Below are 20,747 nucleotides of genomic sequence, written 5' to 3'. Positions count from 1 at the left end.
TTTACCGAGTTTTAGTTGAATCTGGAAATTACTGAAAAGTTTAGTAAATACTAGTTTTGACTGAAATGTGTTTAGTCTCAACTATAATTAACTGATAATATTGGGTAGTTCTAGTTTTCACTAGTTAAAACTAGAATTGTCTAAAGCGCGTAGTTAAAACTAGTTTTTCATAGTAAATTCGGGTTTTAACTAAAATCGGGTTTTTACGGTAACATACAAATATTTCAGCTGGTAAAATATTTTCTAATTCTAATTAGTTCAACCCTGCCTCAATTCCTCGAAACTTATTTCTCTCAATCAAATGAAATCTGAATTAATCAAGACTTTCTAAAAATCCCGGTGAATGATTTTGAATTGCAATTGTATACCGTGCAACCTTTAAAACTCCATCCTGCCAGCTTGCTTGCTTGGTGCTGCTTTTTATAAAATGATTGATGAATTCTTTTGTCGAATAGAAGTAAATTTTAAATGGATCAGGTTACTGAGAGTAAAAAATGATAAAAAGAGGTGCATAGCATATTTTTAGAGTAGATATTAAGTGCTAAGAAATGGGGCACTCACAAATAATGAGAGTTGTACGATACTAAATTAAATTGGTATTATTAGGAACAACTTCTTTTAATCTCAAAGAATAAAACAAAACTTAAAATGGATCAGATTACTGAAGTAAAAAATAATGTGTAAAAAGAGGTGTATAGCATATTTATAGAGTAGATATATTAAGTGCTAAGGAATGGGGCACTCACAAACAATGATAGTTGTCCGATACTAAATTGAATTGGTATATTTTAAGAACAACTTCTTTAAACTCCAAATAACAATACAAACTTTAGATGGATCAGATTCACCATTATCACTGGCTCTACAACCCATGGTGTCTTGGCCTGTTCCAGAATCAGCTTCCATTCCTGCCTATCCTTGGTTTTCCAATTATTTCGAACTCCTACCACTCGAAAGTCGTCTTCCACCTGATCCTTAAATCGTTCGGTTGGCCTGCCTCTTCTCCTCACACCACCCGGTCTCTGGCTATAAATGTGTTTCGACGGCTCCACCTCATTCATTCCCACCTGTAATCAAATTACAGAGCGTCAGCGAGACAGGGGCTATGCTCACCATAGCTCAAGCACAAAAAGTATACACGGCCAACAGGATTTCCAAGAGTGGTAGGGAAACCCTCATCCAGGCGAAAAGTCCGGAAGATTATAGAAAAATGGTGAGGATAGTGGAAGAGTACGCGAAGACTTATAACGCCAAAGAGAAAGTCAAGAGGCTACAATGGATAGCCTTTCCGTTAGATGAAGACGTAAAACCCAGAGTGGTTTTAAGAGGATTTTCCACGAAAACCACAGAAAAGGCAATCCAAGAAGAGATGGCAGCACAGTACCAAATACCCTGTCACTCCGCGAAGAATATGTCAACCAGAGTAGGCCCAAAAAGACAACTACCCATGTTCATCCTGACTCTGGACTATGAGAACGTCGAAAAGGCAAAGCGTATCACAAATCTGTGCCGCATGAATGTCGTGGTAGAGAACCTACGCAAAGAGACCGGACCAACGCAGTGTTTCAACTGCCAAGGCTACCACCATGCCCAGAACGCATGCCACAAAGCTTGAAAACGAGCCAGAGAAGTGAAGGCGATAGGTGCTAACTGCAATGGAAGCCATCCATCCAACTACAGAGGATGCCCTAGGTGGCCAACCTGGGGAAGACCTCCACCACAGAGGCCACAACAACCGAACAGACGACAGCAGGCAACCGGGGTATCCTACGCCCAAGCCACACAAACAAACAAACAACAACAACAAACACAGAACAACACAGCGATTCCCCAAGACGAAGACTACCTAGTCAGAATGGTCACCAACATAGTGACTAAGGTAGTCCAAGAAATTATCCTAGACACCAGGCAGACACAGAAGTAATGCAGGCAGACAGGGGATACTTGAGGATAGGCTCCTGGAATCCGGGCGGCATATCAACAAATCAGAATATCATGGGCGAACTCGCCAACAGATACGAGATGGACATCGTAGCAATACAGGAAACCAAGCTTACAAACAACTTTAACCTAAAGTTTCTGAGTACGATGTATATAGGAACGACCTCACAAGAAGATCAGGAGGAACGGCCATCCTAGTCAAGAAGGGAATTAAACACACAAGATTCACGACCCCACCACTTGTAAACATGGAGGCAACAACAATCGAAGTGAAAATGAAGCAAGGCATAGTCAGAATAACATCAGCTTACGTAAAACCGCGAGACCCATTAATGGACGATAACCTAGATGCGTTCCTAAACATCGCTGAAACATCGATAATAATAGGAGACCTGAATGCAAGATCCCCAACTGGAACAATAGAGCTACGAACAGAAACGGACGACTACTAAATAGCTATATAGAAAATAACGAAGATATAGTGGCAATGGGCCCAGAAGAACCAACACATTTCCCAGGAAATGGACTTCAACCCACATCGACACCGTTGTGGCTAAAAACCTAGGACTACAAGCTGAACTAATTACCTTGAACGAAAGAACAACAGGTCACAACCCCATTCTACTAGAACTAGGAACATGGGAAGAAACAAACCCGTCGAAAAGAATAAAAAAGAAAATAAAGTGGACGAATTACAAAAGACTAGTGAGTGAAAGAATAAACAGAGTGCCAGTTATAAATAACCCTTAACAAATAGAAGAAAAGGTCCTAGAGCTAGAAAACATCATCCAAGAAGCAATTAGAAACAGCACAACAGAGGAAGAAGTCGAGATTCACACGGGAAGGTACAAAGAGATACCAGAAGAAGTACAAGACTTGATAAGGGAAAAAATAGAGCGAAGCAAATAGCCAGAAAAACAAGAAACCGAGTAGACAAAACCTGGGCAAATACACTAAACAGAGAGGTCAAAACGGCTCTACAACTACACCGCACCGAAAAATGGGACAACTTTGTACAAGAGATGGAAGAACTAGACTCAAACATGAACAATGTTTGGAAGCTCCAGAAAATGATGAGAAGCGACAAAAAACCCATCCTTCCATTACATGGAGAAAACGGCATGGTGTATACCATAGAAGATAAAGCAGAGGTGATGAGGTCCACACTCGAAAGAGAATGCAGGTTAAACTTCCACCAAGACGAGGACGTAGACTTCATGGAAGAAGTCGAAGAGCAAGAAGAAAGACTAGAGGACCCAGAAGACATCATTCCCCCAACATCACCTGAAGAAATCAACGAACATATAAGAAAGAGTTCAACCGAGAAAAGCGCCTGGTCTAGACAAAATAACAAATAGGGCCCTAAAGTATTTGCCCAAAAGAGCTATAGTGTACTTTACAAACATAGTGAACGCGATATTAAGATACAAAATATTTCCGAACAGATAGAAAGAGGCCCATGTCATCATGATCCCAAAACCTGGCAAGAACCACACATTCCCGCAGAACTACAGGCCAATCAGCTTGCTCCCAGCAATCAGCAAGATAGTGGAAAGAATTATCCTCAGCAGACTGCAAGCGGAAATAAACAGATTAGAGATAATCCCAGAAGCTAAATTCGGATTCACACCAGAGCACTCCAGCGAGCTACAAGTACTCAGATTAACTGAGTACATAGCAGCTGGATTCAACGACAAGCAGTACACTGGAGCAGCATTCCTGGACGTAAGAAAATCTTTCGACAGATTATGGCACAAAGGGCTCATATACAAAATGCGAGGTTATGGGTACAGCGGAGCGATGACGAGGCTGATCTTCTCGTACTTAGGCGGCCGGAGTTTCAGGGTTCGGATAGGACAAGTTTTGTCCGAGCTCGGAAACCCGGAGGCTGGAGTGACACAGGGAGCGTTCCTGTCACCTCTGCTGTACACAATATACACCGCTGACGTACCTAGAACACCAGGTACCCTAGTGAGCCTCTACGCCGACGATACAGCGATAGCGGCCAAACACAGAAACGTAGACATCACAGTAACCAACCTGCAAACAGCGTTAGAAGACATCGAGGAATGGTGTATAAAATGGAAGATAGCCATCAACTCCGAAAAGACGCAAGCGGTACTATATAAGAAATGAAGACAACAGCCAGAAGAACAGCTGACGGTGCCGAACAACCCCATCGAGTGGAAAAATGAAGCTAAATACCTGGGAGTCATCATGGACAAAGGATTAACCTTCCAAAAACACGTAGAAGCCACAGTCCAGAAGGCCAACATGGCGAGAGCAACTTTAAGAGGACTCACAGGAAAAAAAGGTAAACTAAGACTAAAAACGAGGTTAAGACTAATAAATACCATAATATTACCGGTATTAACATACGCATCTCTCGCATGGGGACAAGTATGCAACACCACAAAAAGAAGATACAAGCGGTCCACAACAGCAGCTTAAGAGAAGCAGCCAGAGTCCCAAGATACGCCGCAGAAAGATTCCTATTTAGAGAACTTCAACAGGTGGGAGTCACCGAAATGATGACAGATAAGGCAAGGGTCAAATTCGCGGAACTGGAGCACCACTTAAGTCACATACTGCGAGAGATGCTAGGGTATGACGCGTTCCACCGATGGAAGCACAAACGTTCTAAACAGCAAATAGTGGAATAAAGTGAATCGAATAAAGCAAACAAAGAGTGACAAAGTAAAAAAAAAGTAAAAGTTAAAGTAGTAGTCAGTTCGTAGCTCGAAACACCAAGTGTCGAAGAAACACACAACCCAAGCGTAGGCCCAACATCACGACCAGGTAAGACAATAGAGAAAAAGGCGCAAGCCAAACAAAAAAACACAAAAAAACAAAAAAAGACGTAAGCCACCAAAAAAATCATAAAAAAACAAAAAAAATCATAAAATTCTTGAGCACCAAGTCATTGGACCGAGCTCAGTGAGGCTTGGTACAATGACTTGGGGCCCAAGCAAGCAATTTTAGTACCACGGATAAGTAAATAGAAGAAAAGGCATAGAGCGTATCACGCTGGCCTAGTTTTGTAATTCGATTAGGGCACCACATTGGAATCTTATTACCCAGGATTCCATTGTGAAGAGAATTTGGCTACGATAGTTGTGCCCCCATCGCGCATCAGCGTGCTATGGGGGGGAAAGGGATGGCCTGGGGCATTGGAGCGAGGTGGGGTGATCCCTGTTTTAAACTTGGGTCAAAACACCTCGCCCCAATGAATTGTTACATCCGAATGTACTTTTTCGATAGGGTGGACATCTCCCACAGGTTGGGTTGAATCAAATTGCTTGCTTGCTTGCTACCTCATTCATTCTCTCTAAGCGGGCTAGCCACTGCAGCCTCTATATTTTGATAGATCTACCAATACTGAGCTCACTATAAAGGCGGTAAAGCCCAAGATTATCCATAAGTGTAGGTACCATCCATTCTACTTCTTCTTCTTTAGGTGCCGTGTCTGTATTTAGACGTTGGCCGTCATCATGTTTACAATTTCCTCACATCTTTCTCTATCGGCTGATTCGCGAAATAATTCTTTTACTGTGGAGCCACACCATTGTCTAATATTACGCAGCCATGGAACTTTATTTCGACCAATACATTCCATTCCCTCCATTATTCCTTGTATTATAAGGCGAAGCAGCTGGTATTTAGGTCCTCTGGTATTATTTGAACATCTTCATTGGAAGTGTGCGAAAAACAGGATATCTTTAGGATTCGTCGATAGCACAATAATTCGAATGCTTTTAATTTGTTTAGCATTGTGGTTTTTAACGTCCATGTCACACAACCTTTAAATAGGATAGACCACACATAACATTTCAGAACATTCTTACGAATATTTATCGACAGGTTTCTGTTACATAAAACTTGTTTCCAGGTCATAAAAGCCTTACTTGATATTTCGATCCTGGTTATTGTCTCTTCATTAGAGTCACAATTTACATTTAAGCAGCTGCCAAGGTATTTGACATGATTTACCCGTTATATCTCCTCTCCATTAAGATAAAGCAGACCTTGATATATATATTAATCTTTCCAACAGTCATCCAGATCATTTACCAGGTTTAGTCCACTTTACCTATTTTTTTCCAGGGGCAAATAACAATTATTAATAAGTAAAATTTTTTATTAAATTTTACTTGTAATTCATGGTATACAGCGAGCTATAGGAAATTCTTCCGTGTGGATAACAATTAATAGTTATTTACGTTAAAAGTACAATAGTACTTTACCCGAAAGTGGTATTTTTCACGTCGAGCCCTGGAAGCTATGGGAGACTTAAAAAACACTAATTTTCGGTCGCGTGGCGTACAATATTTTTTTAATACCGACACTTTGATGTAAATATAATTCTTTATGTTATAGGTATCGGATTTTATTTTTAAACGCTTTTGTTTAGTTCAATCGTTTAGGTCAAATCTTTGGACGTTAATTTGACTGCCTTTTCTTGTCAAATCTATGCATTCGTGGGACCAATACACGAATAGTAAATAATTTTTTTGTTTATTAATTGTTTAAATAAAAAAAAAACGATTTTAACGTAAAATGCTTAAATTTTCTTGTTTTGTACAGTGAAGAAACTTGAAATTTTACAGATTGTAGCTAATTATATGAATTATTATACATAATTTCACTTTTTACGTTAATTGTTTACGTTATGCTTCATAAATAAACAATAAAGTTTCAAATTTTTTGCCGATTCCGACTACTTTTCATGTTTGTACATCATGTTTTATACATATTTTAATAAACATGACGTTATATTTTAATGTTTGAAAAGTGTAAGACTAAAAAGTAAAAAATAAAAAATATGAAAAACATATTTTTAAGAAACGTTTTTCTTTAGTTACGAGCGACTAAAATTAAACATATGATAAAAAAATCAACCAAAAAGCAAAACATAAAAAAATGGAAAAATCTAACATTCGTTAAAGAAAAGCGTGGTGCGAAAACCGTTTATTCGATGAAGACACGACACGCTTTTCTTTGACAAATGTGTTAGATTTTTTAAATTTTTTTATGTTTTGCTTTTTAGTTGATTTTTTCATCATACGTTTAATTTTAGTCACTCGTAACTCAAGAAAAGCGTTTCTTAAAAATAGTTTTTTCATATTCTTTATTTACAGAAAATAAAATATAGGGACCCGAAAAAAGTTTTGTCGGTGCCTAAAATTCACTTTCCAGTCTTGACCGGCAAAACGGTCAAGACTGGAAATATTATAAGTAAATTAATAAATCTTATTTATTAAATAATAAATAATAAATGACTGGAAATTAATAAATCTTATTTTCTGGACAAAAAATTAAAGTGTACATTTTCTGGTTGGTCCTAAAAAAATTTAGTCAGTAAATAACTCTTCCTGCTTGCGATTTAGCAGAAATTATTACTAAACTTTAAACAACAATCATTCATAAATAATAGAATAGAATAGAATAGAAATATGCTTTTTTCTACAACCACTATTCAAAGTGCACTTTTCTGCACGGTTTTATGTTAGCAAACTTGATATTTTCTCACAGTATAAGATATTTGACATTAGTGTGCAGAAAAGTGACGTTTCTGTGCCGCAAAGTGACGCTTCTGTGCCGCAAAGTTCTTTTCTGCACAGTTGACTACCTCATTCTGAGTAACGTTATATTCCGTTTACATCCGTGGACTACCACATTCTGAGTAACGTTATATTCTGTTTACATCCGTGGTTAAATTTTAGACAAATATATAACCTATAAGACAATTATTATATTTAACTATAGCATAGAAACTAAATTATGGATGTTACAACTGTTTTATTTTACAATTTTATTCTTATTAAACATTTTATAATTATCAAATAACCAATAAGGATTTAGCAACCTGTGCAAGAGACGTCGAATGAAGTAGGTTTTGTGTAAATCCGTGACTGCATAAAATATAATGTCAATAATGTGTAATAATTGTTTAAATTTAAACAAATTAAGGCAGTGCATTAATTTTTTAACTGATTTCTGTGCAATTTATTTAGGTATAAGGAATTTAAATTGATTAGTAGGTATTAATTAAATACAGTTTAAAATTTATCACATAGGTACCTATTATAATTAATCGTCGTTTGGAAATTGTGATTTTTATTTTTAGGAAAAACTGTGCTTGTAGAAAAAGTATAGTGTGAAACACGTGCAGAAAGGTAATTTCTCACTCGTTTGAATTGCGGCACTCGCTTGCGCTCGTACCGCAACTTTTCAAACTCGTGAGAAATTAGTACCTTTCTGCACTTGTTGCACAATATACTATATTGTCACTGAAAATTATACAATTTTATGGACAAAGCTTAACATAGAGTCACGAAAAATATATACATAACAATAACAAATACAATTTTATAAAATTAGATAAATAGTCAATAAAAAAAATATAAACAAGTTCAAAAAGTGAAGTAAAAAAACAAAAACCAATATATTGCAAAATTGAACATACAACATAATATAATAAAACACAAACAAAGGAACTAATAAGTTTAAGCTGCTGTATGTGACACCCAAATGTAGATAAATACACTTTAGTTACTTGTACATTACTGTGATTTCTTAGTTAGTCATTAAGAAACTCTTCTACTGAAGAATGGTCTTTTAGATAAATGAGCTTTTGTCATTTTACGGAACTTGAGAAAGGATGTTGCAGATTTAGTATGGTATAGTTAGACCCAAACCCAGACATCCAAAGTGAAAGTTATCCTCCAACACAAAATTCTTCTATATGGTCCACATAATGTTCAGAAAAAAGTCACACCATTTTGAGCGTCGGGTTTGGGGGGGAGAGGGGGAAAAATCTGCAAATTCGTAGTTTTTTACGTTTTTCGTCAATATTTCTAAAACTAAGCGGTTTCGCCTGAACAATCTTCTACACAAAATTGTTCTACATTAAATTTGAAATAAAAAAGGCCCGATGTATAACCCTTCTAAAATGAACGGTTCCAAAGTTACGGAGGTAGTATAGTATAATTGGTCCAAAAAAAGGCCTAACCCAGACATCCAAAATAAAAGTTTTCCTTCAACAACAAATTGTTCTATATGGTCCACATATTGTTCAGTAAAAAGTTACACCATTTTGAGCGTCCGGTTTGGGGGGGGGAGATGGGGGAAAAAGTCGGTAAATTAGTAGTTTTTTTAAGTTTTTCGTCAATATTTCTAAAATTATGCTTTAGCGTAAGGAATGTTCTATAGAAAAATATTCTACATAAAATTTAAAACAAAAAAAAGTTCTATACATAATTGTTAGTAAATCAACGGTTCCAGAGTTACGGAGGGTGAAAAGTGGAGGTTTTCGACACTTTTTATATATACCGATTTCTCCCCCCTCTCCCCCCAAACCCGACGCTCAAAATGGTGTGACTTTTTTCTGAACATTATGTGGACCATATAGAACAATTTGGTGTTGAAGGATAACTTTCTCTTTGGATGTCTGGGTTTTTGGTATAGTTATATCATAAATATTGGGCAAAAAATATAAAAAGTATCCAAAACCTCGATTTTCACCCTCCGTAACTCTGGAACCGTTGATTTTATAACAATTATGTATAGAACATTTTTTGTTTTAAATTTCATGTAAAACATTTTTCTATATAACATTGTTTACGTTAAAGCATAGTTTTAGAAATATTGACGAAAAACGTAAAAAAAACTACTAATTTACCGGCTTCTCTCCCATCTCCCTCCCAAACCGGACGCTCAAAATGGTGTAACTTTTTACTGAACAATATGTGGACCATATAGAACATTTTGGTGTTGGAGGAAAACTTTTACTTTGGATGTTTGGGTTAGGCCTTTTTTTGGACCAGTTATACTATACTACCTCCGTAACTTTGGAACCATTCATTTTAGAAAGATTATGCATAGGGCCTTTTTTATTTCAAAAATATAGAACAATTTTGTATAGAAGGTTGTTCATGCTAAACCGCATAGTTTTAGAAATATTGGCGAAAAACTTAAAAAACTACGAATTTACCGATTTCTCCCCCTTCTCGCCCCCAAACCCGACGCTCAAAATGGTGTGACTTTTTTCTGGACATTGTGTGGACCATATAGAACAATTTGGTGTTGAAGGATAACTTTCACTTTGGATGTCCGGGTTATGCCATCTTTTGGATCAACTATAATATACTAATTTGAGTTGTAAAGGGAGATGGTTGTATAGTTTTTTTGCGGAATATAGTATAGATTTCTTTACTAACTCAGAAGACGGGATCGGTAAATAGACATCAAAAGTTGAATTTCTGGTGGAGTAGTCATGATGAGGCCTTGCTGGAAAGACATGCATGTGTTTACGAATTAAGCAAACAGTTTCTAAAATATATAAAGATGCAAGAGTTAAAATTTCGTGATCTTTAAAGTAACTTCTGCAATGGGTTGTTCTTCTGAGGCCAAACAGATATCTTATTGCTTTTTTTTTGTAATTTGAAAATAACATCAAATTGGGCAGCTGTACTAGACCCCCAAAAAGGAAGACCATATCGAAGACGAGACTCGAATAAAGAAAAATATGTTATTTTAGAAGATGCTAAATTGAGTTCCTTCGAAACAGATCTTATAGCATAGCAGGCTGAGGCGAGTTTCTTACTTAACACATCGATATGAAGGGACCATTTGAGGTTGCTGTCTAAAAGAATACCAAGAAATTTTACAGAATCAACGGTAGAGATCTGGCTGCTATTCACAAGCGGGGGTTGAAGAGCACCTTTATATGATAATGATAATGCTACCGTTTTATCCACGTTAAAGGAGAGTAAATTAGAGTCAGACCAGGTTTTTATCGTAAGAAGATCAGAAGTTATAGTTGCATGAAGCGTTGCAATAGTTGAGTTGCTCCAAGTGATACTGGTATCATCAGCAAAAAGAAAAATTTCTCCATCGATTTTTAAATTAGTGATGTCATTTATAAAGATAAGGAAAAGTAGAGGACCCAATACTGGACTTTGTGGTACTCCACATACAATGTTTTTGAGACTAGAGTCAGTATCATTTGCTCTAACCAGTTGTTTCCTATTATCTAAGTAAGATTTGAGCCAATTCAAAGAAATACCTCGAATTCCATAGAAATTAAGTTTTTTAATCAAAATGTTGTGATTTACACAATCAAAAGCTTTGGAATATTCACAGAAAACAGTGGCAGTATAAAGATTATTGTTTAGTGCTTGGTAAACCTCGTGAAGTACAGAAAACATGGCATCAGTTGTACATTTATTAGTTAAGAAGCCGAACTGATTTTGTGATAAAATATTGTTATCAAAGAGAAAGGACATAAGTCGGGTTTTTATGAGCCTCTCAATAATTTTGGAGAGTACCGGTAGTAGGACAATAGGTCTATAGTTGCAGGCATTAGATTTTTCGCCACCTTTATGAAGAGGAATAATAATGGCTGTCTTTAGGCACTCTGGAAATTTACCGTTTTCAAAGGAATCATTAATTAGTGACACGAGGAGTTCTAACACATTGTCTGTGAGATTTGAGAAGATTTTTATGGATAGTCCATCAGTACTACAAGATTATTTGCTTTTGATACTATTGATCGTTTGGATCAATTCAGATTTATAGATTGGTCTTATAAAGAATGTATTCGAAACAATTTGTGAATTAGGGAGATAAGAAATGGGATCTTGTTGAGACTGAATAGTTGATGTTATATTTTTATTCACGTTAATGAAGTATTCGTTTAGATTTTCAGGGTTTGGAAGGGCAAATGTTTGAGCTGCGTGTGTTTTATTTCGAAGATCGTTTATTATGGACTAAGTCTATTTTGCAACACTTTTGGAGCTTCCCAGATGATTTTGATAGTAGGCTTTTTTAGCTGATTTGATGAGTTTTAGGTATGTGACTCTGTAATTGGTGATATATTGAGTGACAGAGACGTTGGTAGTAAATTTCTTGATATAAAGTAGTGAACGCATATTTTTTGCTGATATGCGGATACCTTTGGTAGTCCAGGATTTGCAACGTTTTGGCAAATTCGTCTTCTACGGGTCAAAATACATAAAAAAAACTTGGGTAAGTCCATCTGAATTAAGGAGGCCGTTGTACCCCCCCTGGCGACAGGACTAATGGCCTGCTTGTCTGTCAGTATATTTGTGGTATCAACCTCATTCTTGTTGTTACTTGGAATGGTAATTGGATTTTCCAAGTTAACTGTGCTTTTGATGTTCTTCCGATTTATATTTGTCTCAGATGAAGTCGTTGGTTCGGAGTATAAGGATTCTGTAGGCCACTTAACGTTTACACCCGGTGGCCAAATTCCTTTATTAAATATGTAATGTCAATAGATGTTTTAGACTTAATACCTATTTTGAATGAAGAGCCAGTATCTGAGTTGGCATCTTTAAGGAGGGCGTAACATCTTATAAATTACTTGATACCTAGCTTCTCTTTAATGTAATGAACTACTTGTATAGGTGTGCATATTGGGGTTAAGTTGCTAATGACGACAAAGTGACATTTATCTTCTGCGATTTTTGTTTTTTTGACTGTACTGGTTTCGAAATGCTGGGTGTCTTCAGTTTGGGTACTTGAAGTGGCATTTACTATGTTTTTCTTCGATACCTCTTTCTTCGTTGGTATAGTAGGTAGTTTGTTGGAAAGATTACACATTTGATTAGATATTTCACTGATGTGTGAAGAAGAGAGCCTCTCTAATACCAACTTTATCTCAGATGAATTTGTATCTTGGACTTGTACCTTAATCGTGTCATTTGAACAGCCGAAAAAAACTGACGATATATTAAAAATATCTTATTCCATCTGCCTTATGGATTTTAAAAGATATTCAGGATTTAACAAGTTATTTAATTTATGAATCTCGTCAATTTTTTTTTGTAAGATAGTCTAATTTGCCGTCATTTTTTGCTAATAAATCATATGTCTCTATAAATAAAGGCAAATTATCTGTGAGTTTTTTAGTAACTTGAAGTAAGGCGTCAAAGTTCTCTTGTGGTATTTGATTTTTTGTTAAATTTGTTACTTTTTGATTTAAACATCTGAGGCTAGGTGAATCACATAATGTAGAGTTTTTGAGGTGGTTTTATTGAGACCAGAACACTTGAGACAAAAATATCGTCTACAGTCCCCATGGCAACGTATCTTATATTTGTCGTTTTCGGAAAATTCAATCAAGCAAATATCACAATTGTTGATCATGGTGGTCAAGGTTAAGCAATATTTAATTGTAATAATTTAATGTTCTCGAGATTGTCCTGCAACGCAAGGGTCAGAATTATGTATAAATTTTAAAGGGACTGCTGTTGAAGAATAAAATTATTTAATTTCGAGATCGGGAACCAAATAGACAGCAGACGCGAGATACGATTTATTTGTATTCATATGGAAAAGGGACGGAATGGGAAATATCGTGTCACAGTAGGATTGATAAGGGATTTCAGACCTAAATTTTGTTCTGAATGGCTACGTTTTCCCTTTTCCGACTATATAACAGTTTGATAACATCTACCTGCTGTGGATTCTAATATTTTAATCAATGAATTTTGAATTTTACGTCAGTATTTAAATATTTTTATTCTTACTAAAATAATTTTTTTGTTAATATATTTTATTAATATACAGTGCATCAATTTGTAAAGGTGTTACCCTCTATAATTTGGTCCCTATAGAAAATCTAAGAATATGCAAACACACGTCAAATTTATTTACGAGGGGGACATTTTGTAGACTGGTTTTTAACTAAATTACATCCACCCTGTAGCGGGGCGGACACAACCCCCAAAATCTTTAATAGAAAGGGGGGTTGATGATTCCTCATTTTAAAAGTAGTTCAACTACTTTTTATAAATATCACATAGGTACACTATATTTATTTACAATAGGTACTTTTTAAAAATCCTGGACTCAAGACTTCAAAAAAAAAATTGTGAGTTCTGAACTCGATACTTGATGTATTTACGGTTTTACTTGATTTTTCCACAAATACTCCAAAAAATATTCCAATACCTACTTGAAAAAAAAATTAATTTTGGAATAAAACGCGGCACAAAAAATTTTGGAGTTCTGAAACCGATACTTAATATTTGTACAGTTTCACTTGGTTTTTCCAAAAGTACTGACAAGAAATAATATAGGAGGTTGAACCATTTTTAAAATGAGGTTCTACTCAACTATCCTTCCATTAAAGATTTTGGGGGCTGTGCCAGCCTCCAATAGAGTGTTAATGTAGGTAATTTAGTTGAAAAGTGGTATACAAAATGTCCCCCACTAATAAATTTGACGTGTTCTTGCAAATATTTTGGATTTTCTATAGGAAACAAATTATAGACGGTGACACCTTTTCAAATTTATACACTGTCTATCTAGCGGTATATTTCGTTCTTAGACAGGCACATCTATAGTCCAGAGAAATAAGATTTTTCTCGTGACACATCCTCGTCCAGGCCGAAAACAAATTATTTGAGTAGTATGGACATAATATATATTATTAACCTATATGTTTCCTGCAGCCGATTTTGATGACATATACATAGTTATAAACAAATGAAAATCAAAAAATGGTAAATTATCGCTTTTTTCGTCTATTACCAAAAAGTTAAGAACTTTAAACAAATTTGAGAGTAAGAAACTCATAAATCGTATAAAAAACTTCAATATGCGTTCGCTGAATATGTCCATTCCTCTTGGTTGCTTAGAAAATGGCAAAATAAATCATTAAATTTTAAGTTTTTATAAATATTCATAACTTAGGTAAAAAATAACTTAGAATCTTCTTATTACACGGAATGCCGAGACTTCTTCTACTTAAATTATATTTTAAATTTCAAAGTAATTGGTCAAATAGTTTAAAAGTTGATTAATTTGTATATCCCAAATTCATTTTTTTTGCAACACTACAAGTCAGAAAATTATGAGGTTACAATAATACTTCGGACAGTTTATGAAAGAAATTTATACTATTACCTTAATTAAAAATAAACGACAAAAAATAATTTTAAACAGTGTAAAATTATTTTGCAAAAATATGTCGATTTTTTGCTTACTTATAAACAATTAGAATTACCGAAACTTTTTAACCGTTACCGGTAGAAAAATTATTTTCTCATATTTAGAAAGACTGAATTTTTATACACATTTAGGAAGAAAAACAGCTCTCCTAGGACACTTAGGGACAAAGTTAACCCCCCCATTTTTTTAATTCAGGGTTTGCAAAATTATTTTGCAATATTTATAATTATTTTTTGTCATTTTCTTTTAAATTAAATTAATACTGTAAATTTTCTTCTTTCATAAACTATCCAAAATATTACTGTAACTTCATCATTTTCTGACTTACAGTGTTGCAAAAAAAATTTATTTTGGATAAAAAAATTAAACAACTTTTAAACTATTTGACCAATTTCTCTAAAATTTAGGGTATGATTTAAGCACCATAAGTCTCAGCATTCCTTGCAATAAGAAGGTTCTAAGTTAAGTTTTACATAAGTTAGGAATATTTATATAAACTCAAAATTTATAATTTATTTTGCACTTTTCTAAGCAACCAATAAGGATAGACATATTCAGCGAACGCTATATTAAAGTTTTTTATACGGTTTATGAGCATATTACTCTCAAATTTGTTTAAAATGCCCAATTTTTTAGTAATAGACGAAAAAAGTGAAAATTTACCGTTTTTTGATCTTCATTTGTTTATAACTATGTTGTATATCATCAAAATCGGCTGCAGGAAACATATAGGTTATTATTATAGATGACCATACTACCAAAAATTTGGTTTCGACCTGGAGGGGGTTGTGTCACCAGCAGGATGTTTTTTTTCCTTATTTCTCTGAACTACTATTGGAATGGGAGAATAGCTTGAACACGTAAGTATATTTCTAAGCATAGCATAGTATCTACTATAAATGCACTACTACATAAACAATAGGAAATTTTAATTTAAATAAAATTAGTCATCCATTTAAGAACTTTTTAAATATTTATAGGTACCAAATACAAAGAAGGGCAATTTTTCGCTCCATGTGCATTATTGGTCTTACCTTCTTTTTTATAGATAGTAATCTCTTAATTTTTAGAAATACCTAATACATAAACATATTTGGGGTTGTTGCTTTTTAAGCTTATAAAATACAATGTGGTACGAGGGCAAACACAAAAATATTAACGGAAATAGGCACGCTAGGGCGAAAGTTCGCCCCCTTGGTAATAGAAAGGTTAATATAGCACAAAATATTTTCGAAAATATTCTTTTTTAAGGAAACAAAATCTACCTACTAATTTTTTGCAGCAACATGAATCGCTATGCAACTTTTTGCATTCGATTGGGGGAATCCGGAAAGTGTCAGGAAGGGTGAATAAAATTCATGATGGCAAAATGAAATTTTGTACAGATGGAAAAAGCATCTCCAAAGTACATAGAAAATTAATAAATTGCAACTCGGAAAATATCGACAAAAATGGGTTGAATTTTGTTACTCAGGTGTTTTCGAGGAAAATAAAATAAAACTAAGTGCTGTTTCACATTATAAGAGTTTTGAACGCGCGAGGGTTTTCTCGTGCGATAGTTTTGACGCACCTATCCTTTTCACACAATAAGAATTGGGTCGCACGAAAATATTTTGCTGTGTTGTTTGGTATATTACTTTTATTTACACTTTGTGGCTGAGATATGTACATGATATGATGTCGGATATGTATCATTACGATGTATCATTACAAATGGGTATTTTTTGTCCAAACTTTTGTCCTAATGTACTGTAATGTGTATTTAATTTATTTGCAATTTCTATTTTGTCAGTTATTATTTCTTATGTTTTTAATTAAAAGCCTTAATTTGTTTTTATATTCGTTGTTCTACTAAGTTATTTGTGGGATCTTGGATTAGCTCATATAATTAGCTCATACAATCTATGTAATAAACTATTCTAAATGGGAAATAAGCCATTAGAATGATTGAACTAAAAAAATGATTTTATTAACGATTTGGGCGTCGAAGTTAATAAAATTATTTTGTTTTAAGTTAAATTTTGGCTTATTTCCCATTTAGACTAGTTTATTATAAAAATTCTACAAGGAAACAGCTTCAGAACAACATTACAATCTATGTTTTTATGTACAGAATTTGAAAGACCCTCTGTCATCCATTCATTTTTAAATGTTGTTCCCCTCTTTTTAAACCTTGTTTTTAGATAATTTCACATAAGACGTGACCGCCGCCCTACTCAAGTTTTCACCGTGATATTTACCCTATTAAACTAAATAAAATTTCGTAGAATAAAAGGTATATTTTATATGGAGCGAAATCAAATTATAGCGTTGTGTTTACTTTATCGTCGCAGAAAGAGAAATAAGAGGAACTGAATTCATTGGGTCCATCCTATTAACACAAAAAGATACGACTTATATATTTTTATATTCACAAATATTGATGGAACACTCTCTGTACTCAACGGTAATTGCAACTATGTAAAATAAAGTTTATTATAATATACTTAGCAGTTTTAATTACTGTTGTTATAGTAACATATAATTATTTTTGCTGTACTTATAAAATGTGTTTTTTTCTTTATCACCTAATTCGTGAAAATAATTAATTTAAATTAATTCGTGCACTGTTAAGGTTCGTGACGTAGGACAAATATTACCCAAATACTTAGAACCAGATTCTTTTAACATTGTGATATTCTCATTCACCACAGTTTTACTTGCATTTTCCTGGAACACCAAAGTCTTGTCATTCCGTCCATCCAAGTAAAAACCACGAAGATTTATGAAATAAAATCGTTCTGAACCCCAATTCTTTTCTTTTTTCTTGCTCTTCTTTTTTTTTGCTAACGTATACTTTATTTGGGTTTATAGCCTAATTTTTAAGGAGGTTTCTAAATTAATTTTTGTCTATTTATTATTTAGTGACGAATTGCCGAAATAAAGTATACGTTATTATACAAAGTATACATGAACCCGCCACAACAATACAAATTTTTTGAGATTATTTTTTGAGAAAAAATAAATAACCCTGATGTTTCAAAAATTAGATAATAAATATACAGTATGTCCCTGTAAGTTGTATCCATATGGAAAACTTTTTTATTATTAATTTTACGAAAAAATGTCATTCTTCATAAAAAGCTCTGCATGGTCCAAAACCTAAGATTCAACCATCAGATATAAAGTTTTATGAATATTATACGAGGTATGTCAAAAAGTTTGAATTTCACTCAAGAGTAAAGTAGCTTTATTTTTCACAATATTGAAAATTGCTATTATGGGAAGTTGTTTGGAATTAAAGACTATATTCTAATATGAAATTACATCCTTCTAATTGAAAATTTTTTTTGAAAAATTATGGAAAACTAACATTATTTTCAGTTATTTCAATTCTGATAACTCTTTTATTATTAATTTTACGAAAAAAAGTGATTCTTAATAAAAAGTTCTGCATGGTCTGAAACCTAAAATACAACTATCTTATGTCAAATTTTATCAATTTTATACAAGGTATGTCAAAAAATATGAATTTGGCTCAATAGTAAAATACCTTTATTTTTCACAATATCGAAAATTGTTATTATGAAAAGTTATTAAGAGTTAAAAACCATGTTTCAGTATGTAATTACATCCTTTTATTGAAATATTTTGAACTATAAAGGTACTTTACTTTTGATCTAAATTTATCTTTTTTGACACACCTCGTATAAAATTGACATAAGAGGGTTGTATTTTAGGTTTTAGAGTATTTTAGACCATGCAGAACTTTTTATTACGAATCACTTTTTTCGTCAAATTAATAATAAAAGGGTTATTAGAATTAAAATTACTGAAAATATTGTTAGTTAACCATAATTTATCAAAAAAAATTTTTTTCAAATAGAAGGATGTAATTGCATATTAGAATATAGTTTTTAATTCCAAGCAACTTTTCATAATAGCAATTTTCAATATTGTGAAAAATAAAGCTACTTTAGTCTTGAGTGAAATTCAAACTTTTTGACATACCTCGTATAATATTCATAAAATTTGATATCTGATGGTTGAATCTTAGGTTTTGGCCCATGCAGAGTTTTTTATGAAGAATAATTTTTTTTCGTAAAATTAATAATAAAAAAGTTTTCCATATGGATACAACTTACAGGGAAATAATATATATGAAAATCTGCGTTTGAAAAAAATTATTTTTTTTATTTTTCCCACTGCCACAATGACTTTTTATATTAAAAAATTTAGAGTCTGTGTTGCAGTGGAGAAAAATATTCTTAGCTACTTATTTTTGACTTAAAATTTGTATTTTAGTACAACGCAACTTTTTTGACCTCTGGTGTTGTTATTTTACAGAAAAAAATTTTTCGGCCCACCCTAATACACAATTTTACTTATTTTGCAGTACTATTGTCTCCTCTTGTATTCAAATAATATTAAAATGTAAGACTTACTTGATGATGCTGAATTTGAGCTACTGCTTGTGGCTGATGTTGAACGATAATAAGGGGGAGATCCCGGAGGTTCCGGTTTTCCTAGGGCGGTGGTCGATCCCATTCGGCGGGTAACATCCGGAGCTGGACCAAAAGGTCGTTCGTCCTGAAACAATCAAACAATAACGCCATGAGAAATTCGAACCCAAAATATGATTTGTTGACAATGATTCAAACAGAGTATTACGAAACGGTAGATAAATAAACTGCTCGTCAACAGTTAGGGATATAGAAAATTATGCTTATTTTATAGTTGATTTTTTCGTGAAAGAATTAACGGATTCCGCTAACTTTTTTTAGTGTTTTAACTTTTATTTAGTATTTACACAGTTGTGCAAAGGTTTACCTAAACTTCATTTTGTACTTATACTAGGGATGGGAAAAACCTACCGGTTTAAACCTAAAACCGGTTTTTTTACTTCGCAATAACCGGTTTTACCGGTTGTTTTTTTGTCCCGGTTATAACCGGTTTTTTCTTTTTAAAGTAAAAACCGGTTATTAGGTTTTTACGGTGATTAGGATTAGGTTAGGTATTATTTCGGATCCCAATCATAATTATTATTCTCAAGTAATTATTCCAAACAAAACCATAATTCAAATTTTATTTTATTTTATAAAATACAGAAGCAAACTGAAAGTGCAATCTGACATCACCCAGAAACAATAATTATTAAGTTTTATTATAATATTTCCTTGAAAAGGTATTTGTAATCATAACATTTACTTAAGAAGTGTCTGGTTGAATTAGATGCAAACATCATCTATTTTTCACACTTAACTCTTGACATTGAAAGTGGATGAATGACTTTTTCTGATTACCAAAAATAATGCTCTGACTATGAATATCGAATTACTGATTACGAATACGAATCTCCAAGAATTTCGCTACGTTTTCAAAACGATACACTCATACAGGAAATATTAAATGAGTTAAAATGTACCTATTCTACAAATATACAAACGTGTTAAAAGTAATACATGTTCTTTCGATAGTACTAATTTTGATCATATTGATATCGCGAATGGAGTATCGCAAACTAAAGTGTATTGTAAATGTAACTTTGTAACCTATTAGATTAAAAAAACCGAAAACCGGTTTTTCCAAAAACCGGTTTTTTTTGGCCGGTTATAACCGCCTGGTTAAACCGTAAGCAAAAAAAACCGGTGTAACCGAAAACCGGTGTTTTGTCAAAAACCGCCATCCCTAACTTATACCGGGTGAAAGAAAAGGAATGATTTTCTTATGTTTTCAGACATCCTGTAGGGAGGACGAGGTACAAATATGAGCATACATCAGAATCGTATTGTAGTCTTATGTTTTGTTAACATTTTGTTTTTTTAATGTCCCCAATGTCTTTAGAA

General features: G+C 33.7%; 1 protein-coding gene across 1 annotated transcript in view; it reads right to left on the bottom strand.

The window, feature by feature from the left end:
• The window catches only part of LOC114324245 (dipeptidase 1), a 996,635-nt gene extending 977,144 nt beyond the window's left edge, over positions 1 to 19,491 (bottom strand). The window contains exon 1 of the mRNA XM_050646393.1: positions 19,347 to 19,491. Within this exon, the coding sequence (XP_050502350.1) occupies positions 19,347 to 19,449 (103 nt within the window). The 5' untranslated portion in view covers positions 19,450 to 19,491. The remainder of the gene's footprint in view (positions 1 to 19,346) is intronic.
• Between the last annotated feature and the right edge of the window lie 1,256 nt (positions 19,492 to 20,747).

Source organism: Diabrotica virgifera, chromosome 3, assembly GCF_917563875.1.
Source record: "Diabrotica virgifera virgifera chromosome 3, PGI_DIABVI_V3a".
Taxonomy (NCBI): Eukaryota; Metazoa; Arthropoda; class Insecta; order Coleoptera; family Chrysomelidae; genus Diabrotica; species Diabrotica virgifera.
Note: the sequence above shows the minus strand (reverse complement) of the source record. Positions and strands in the feature narration are given on the sequence as shown.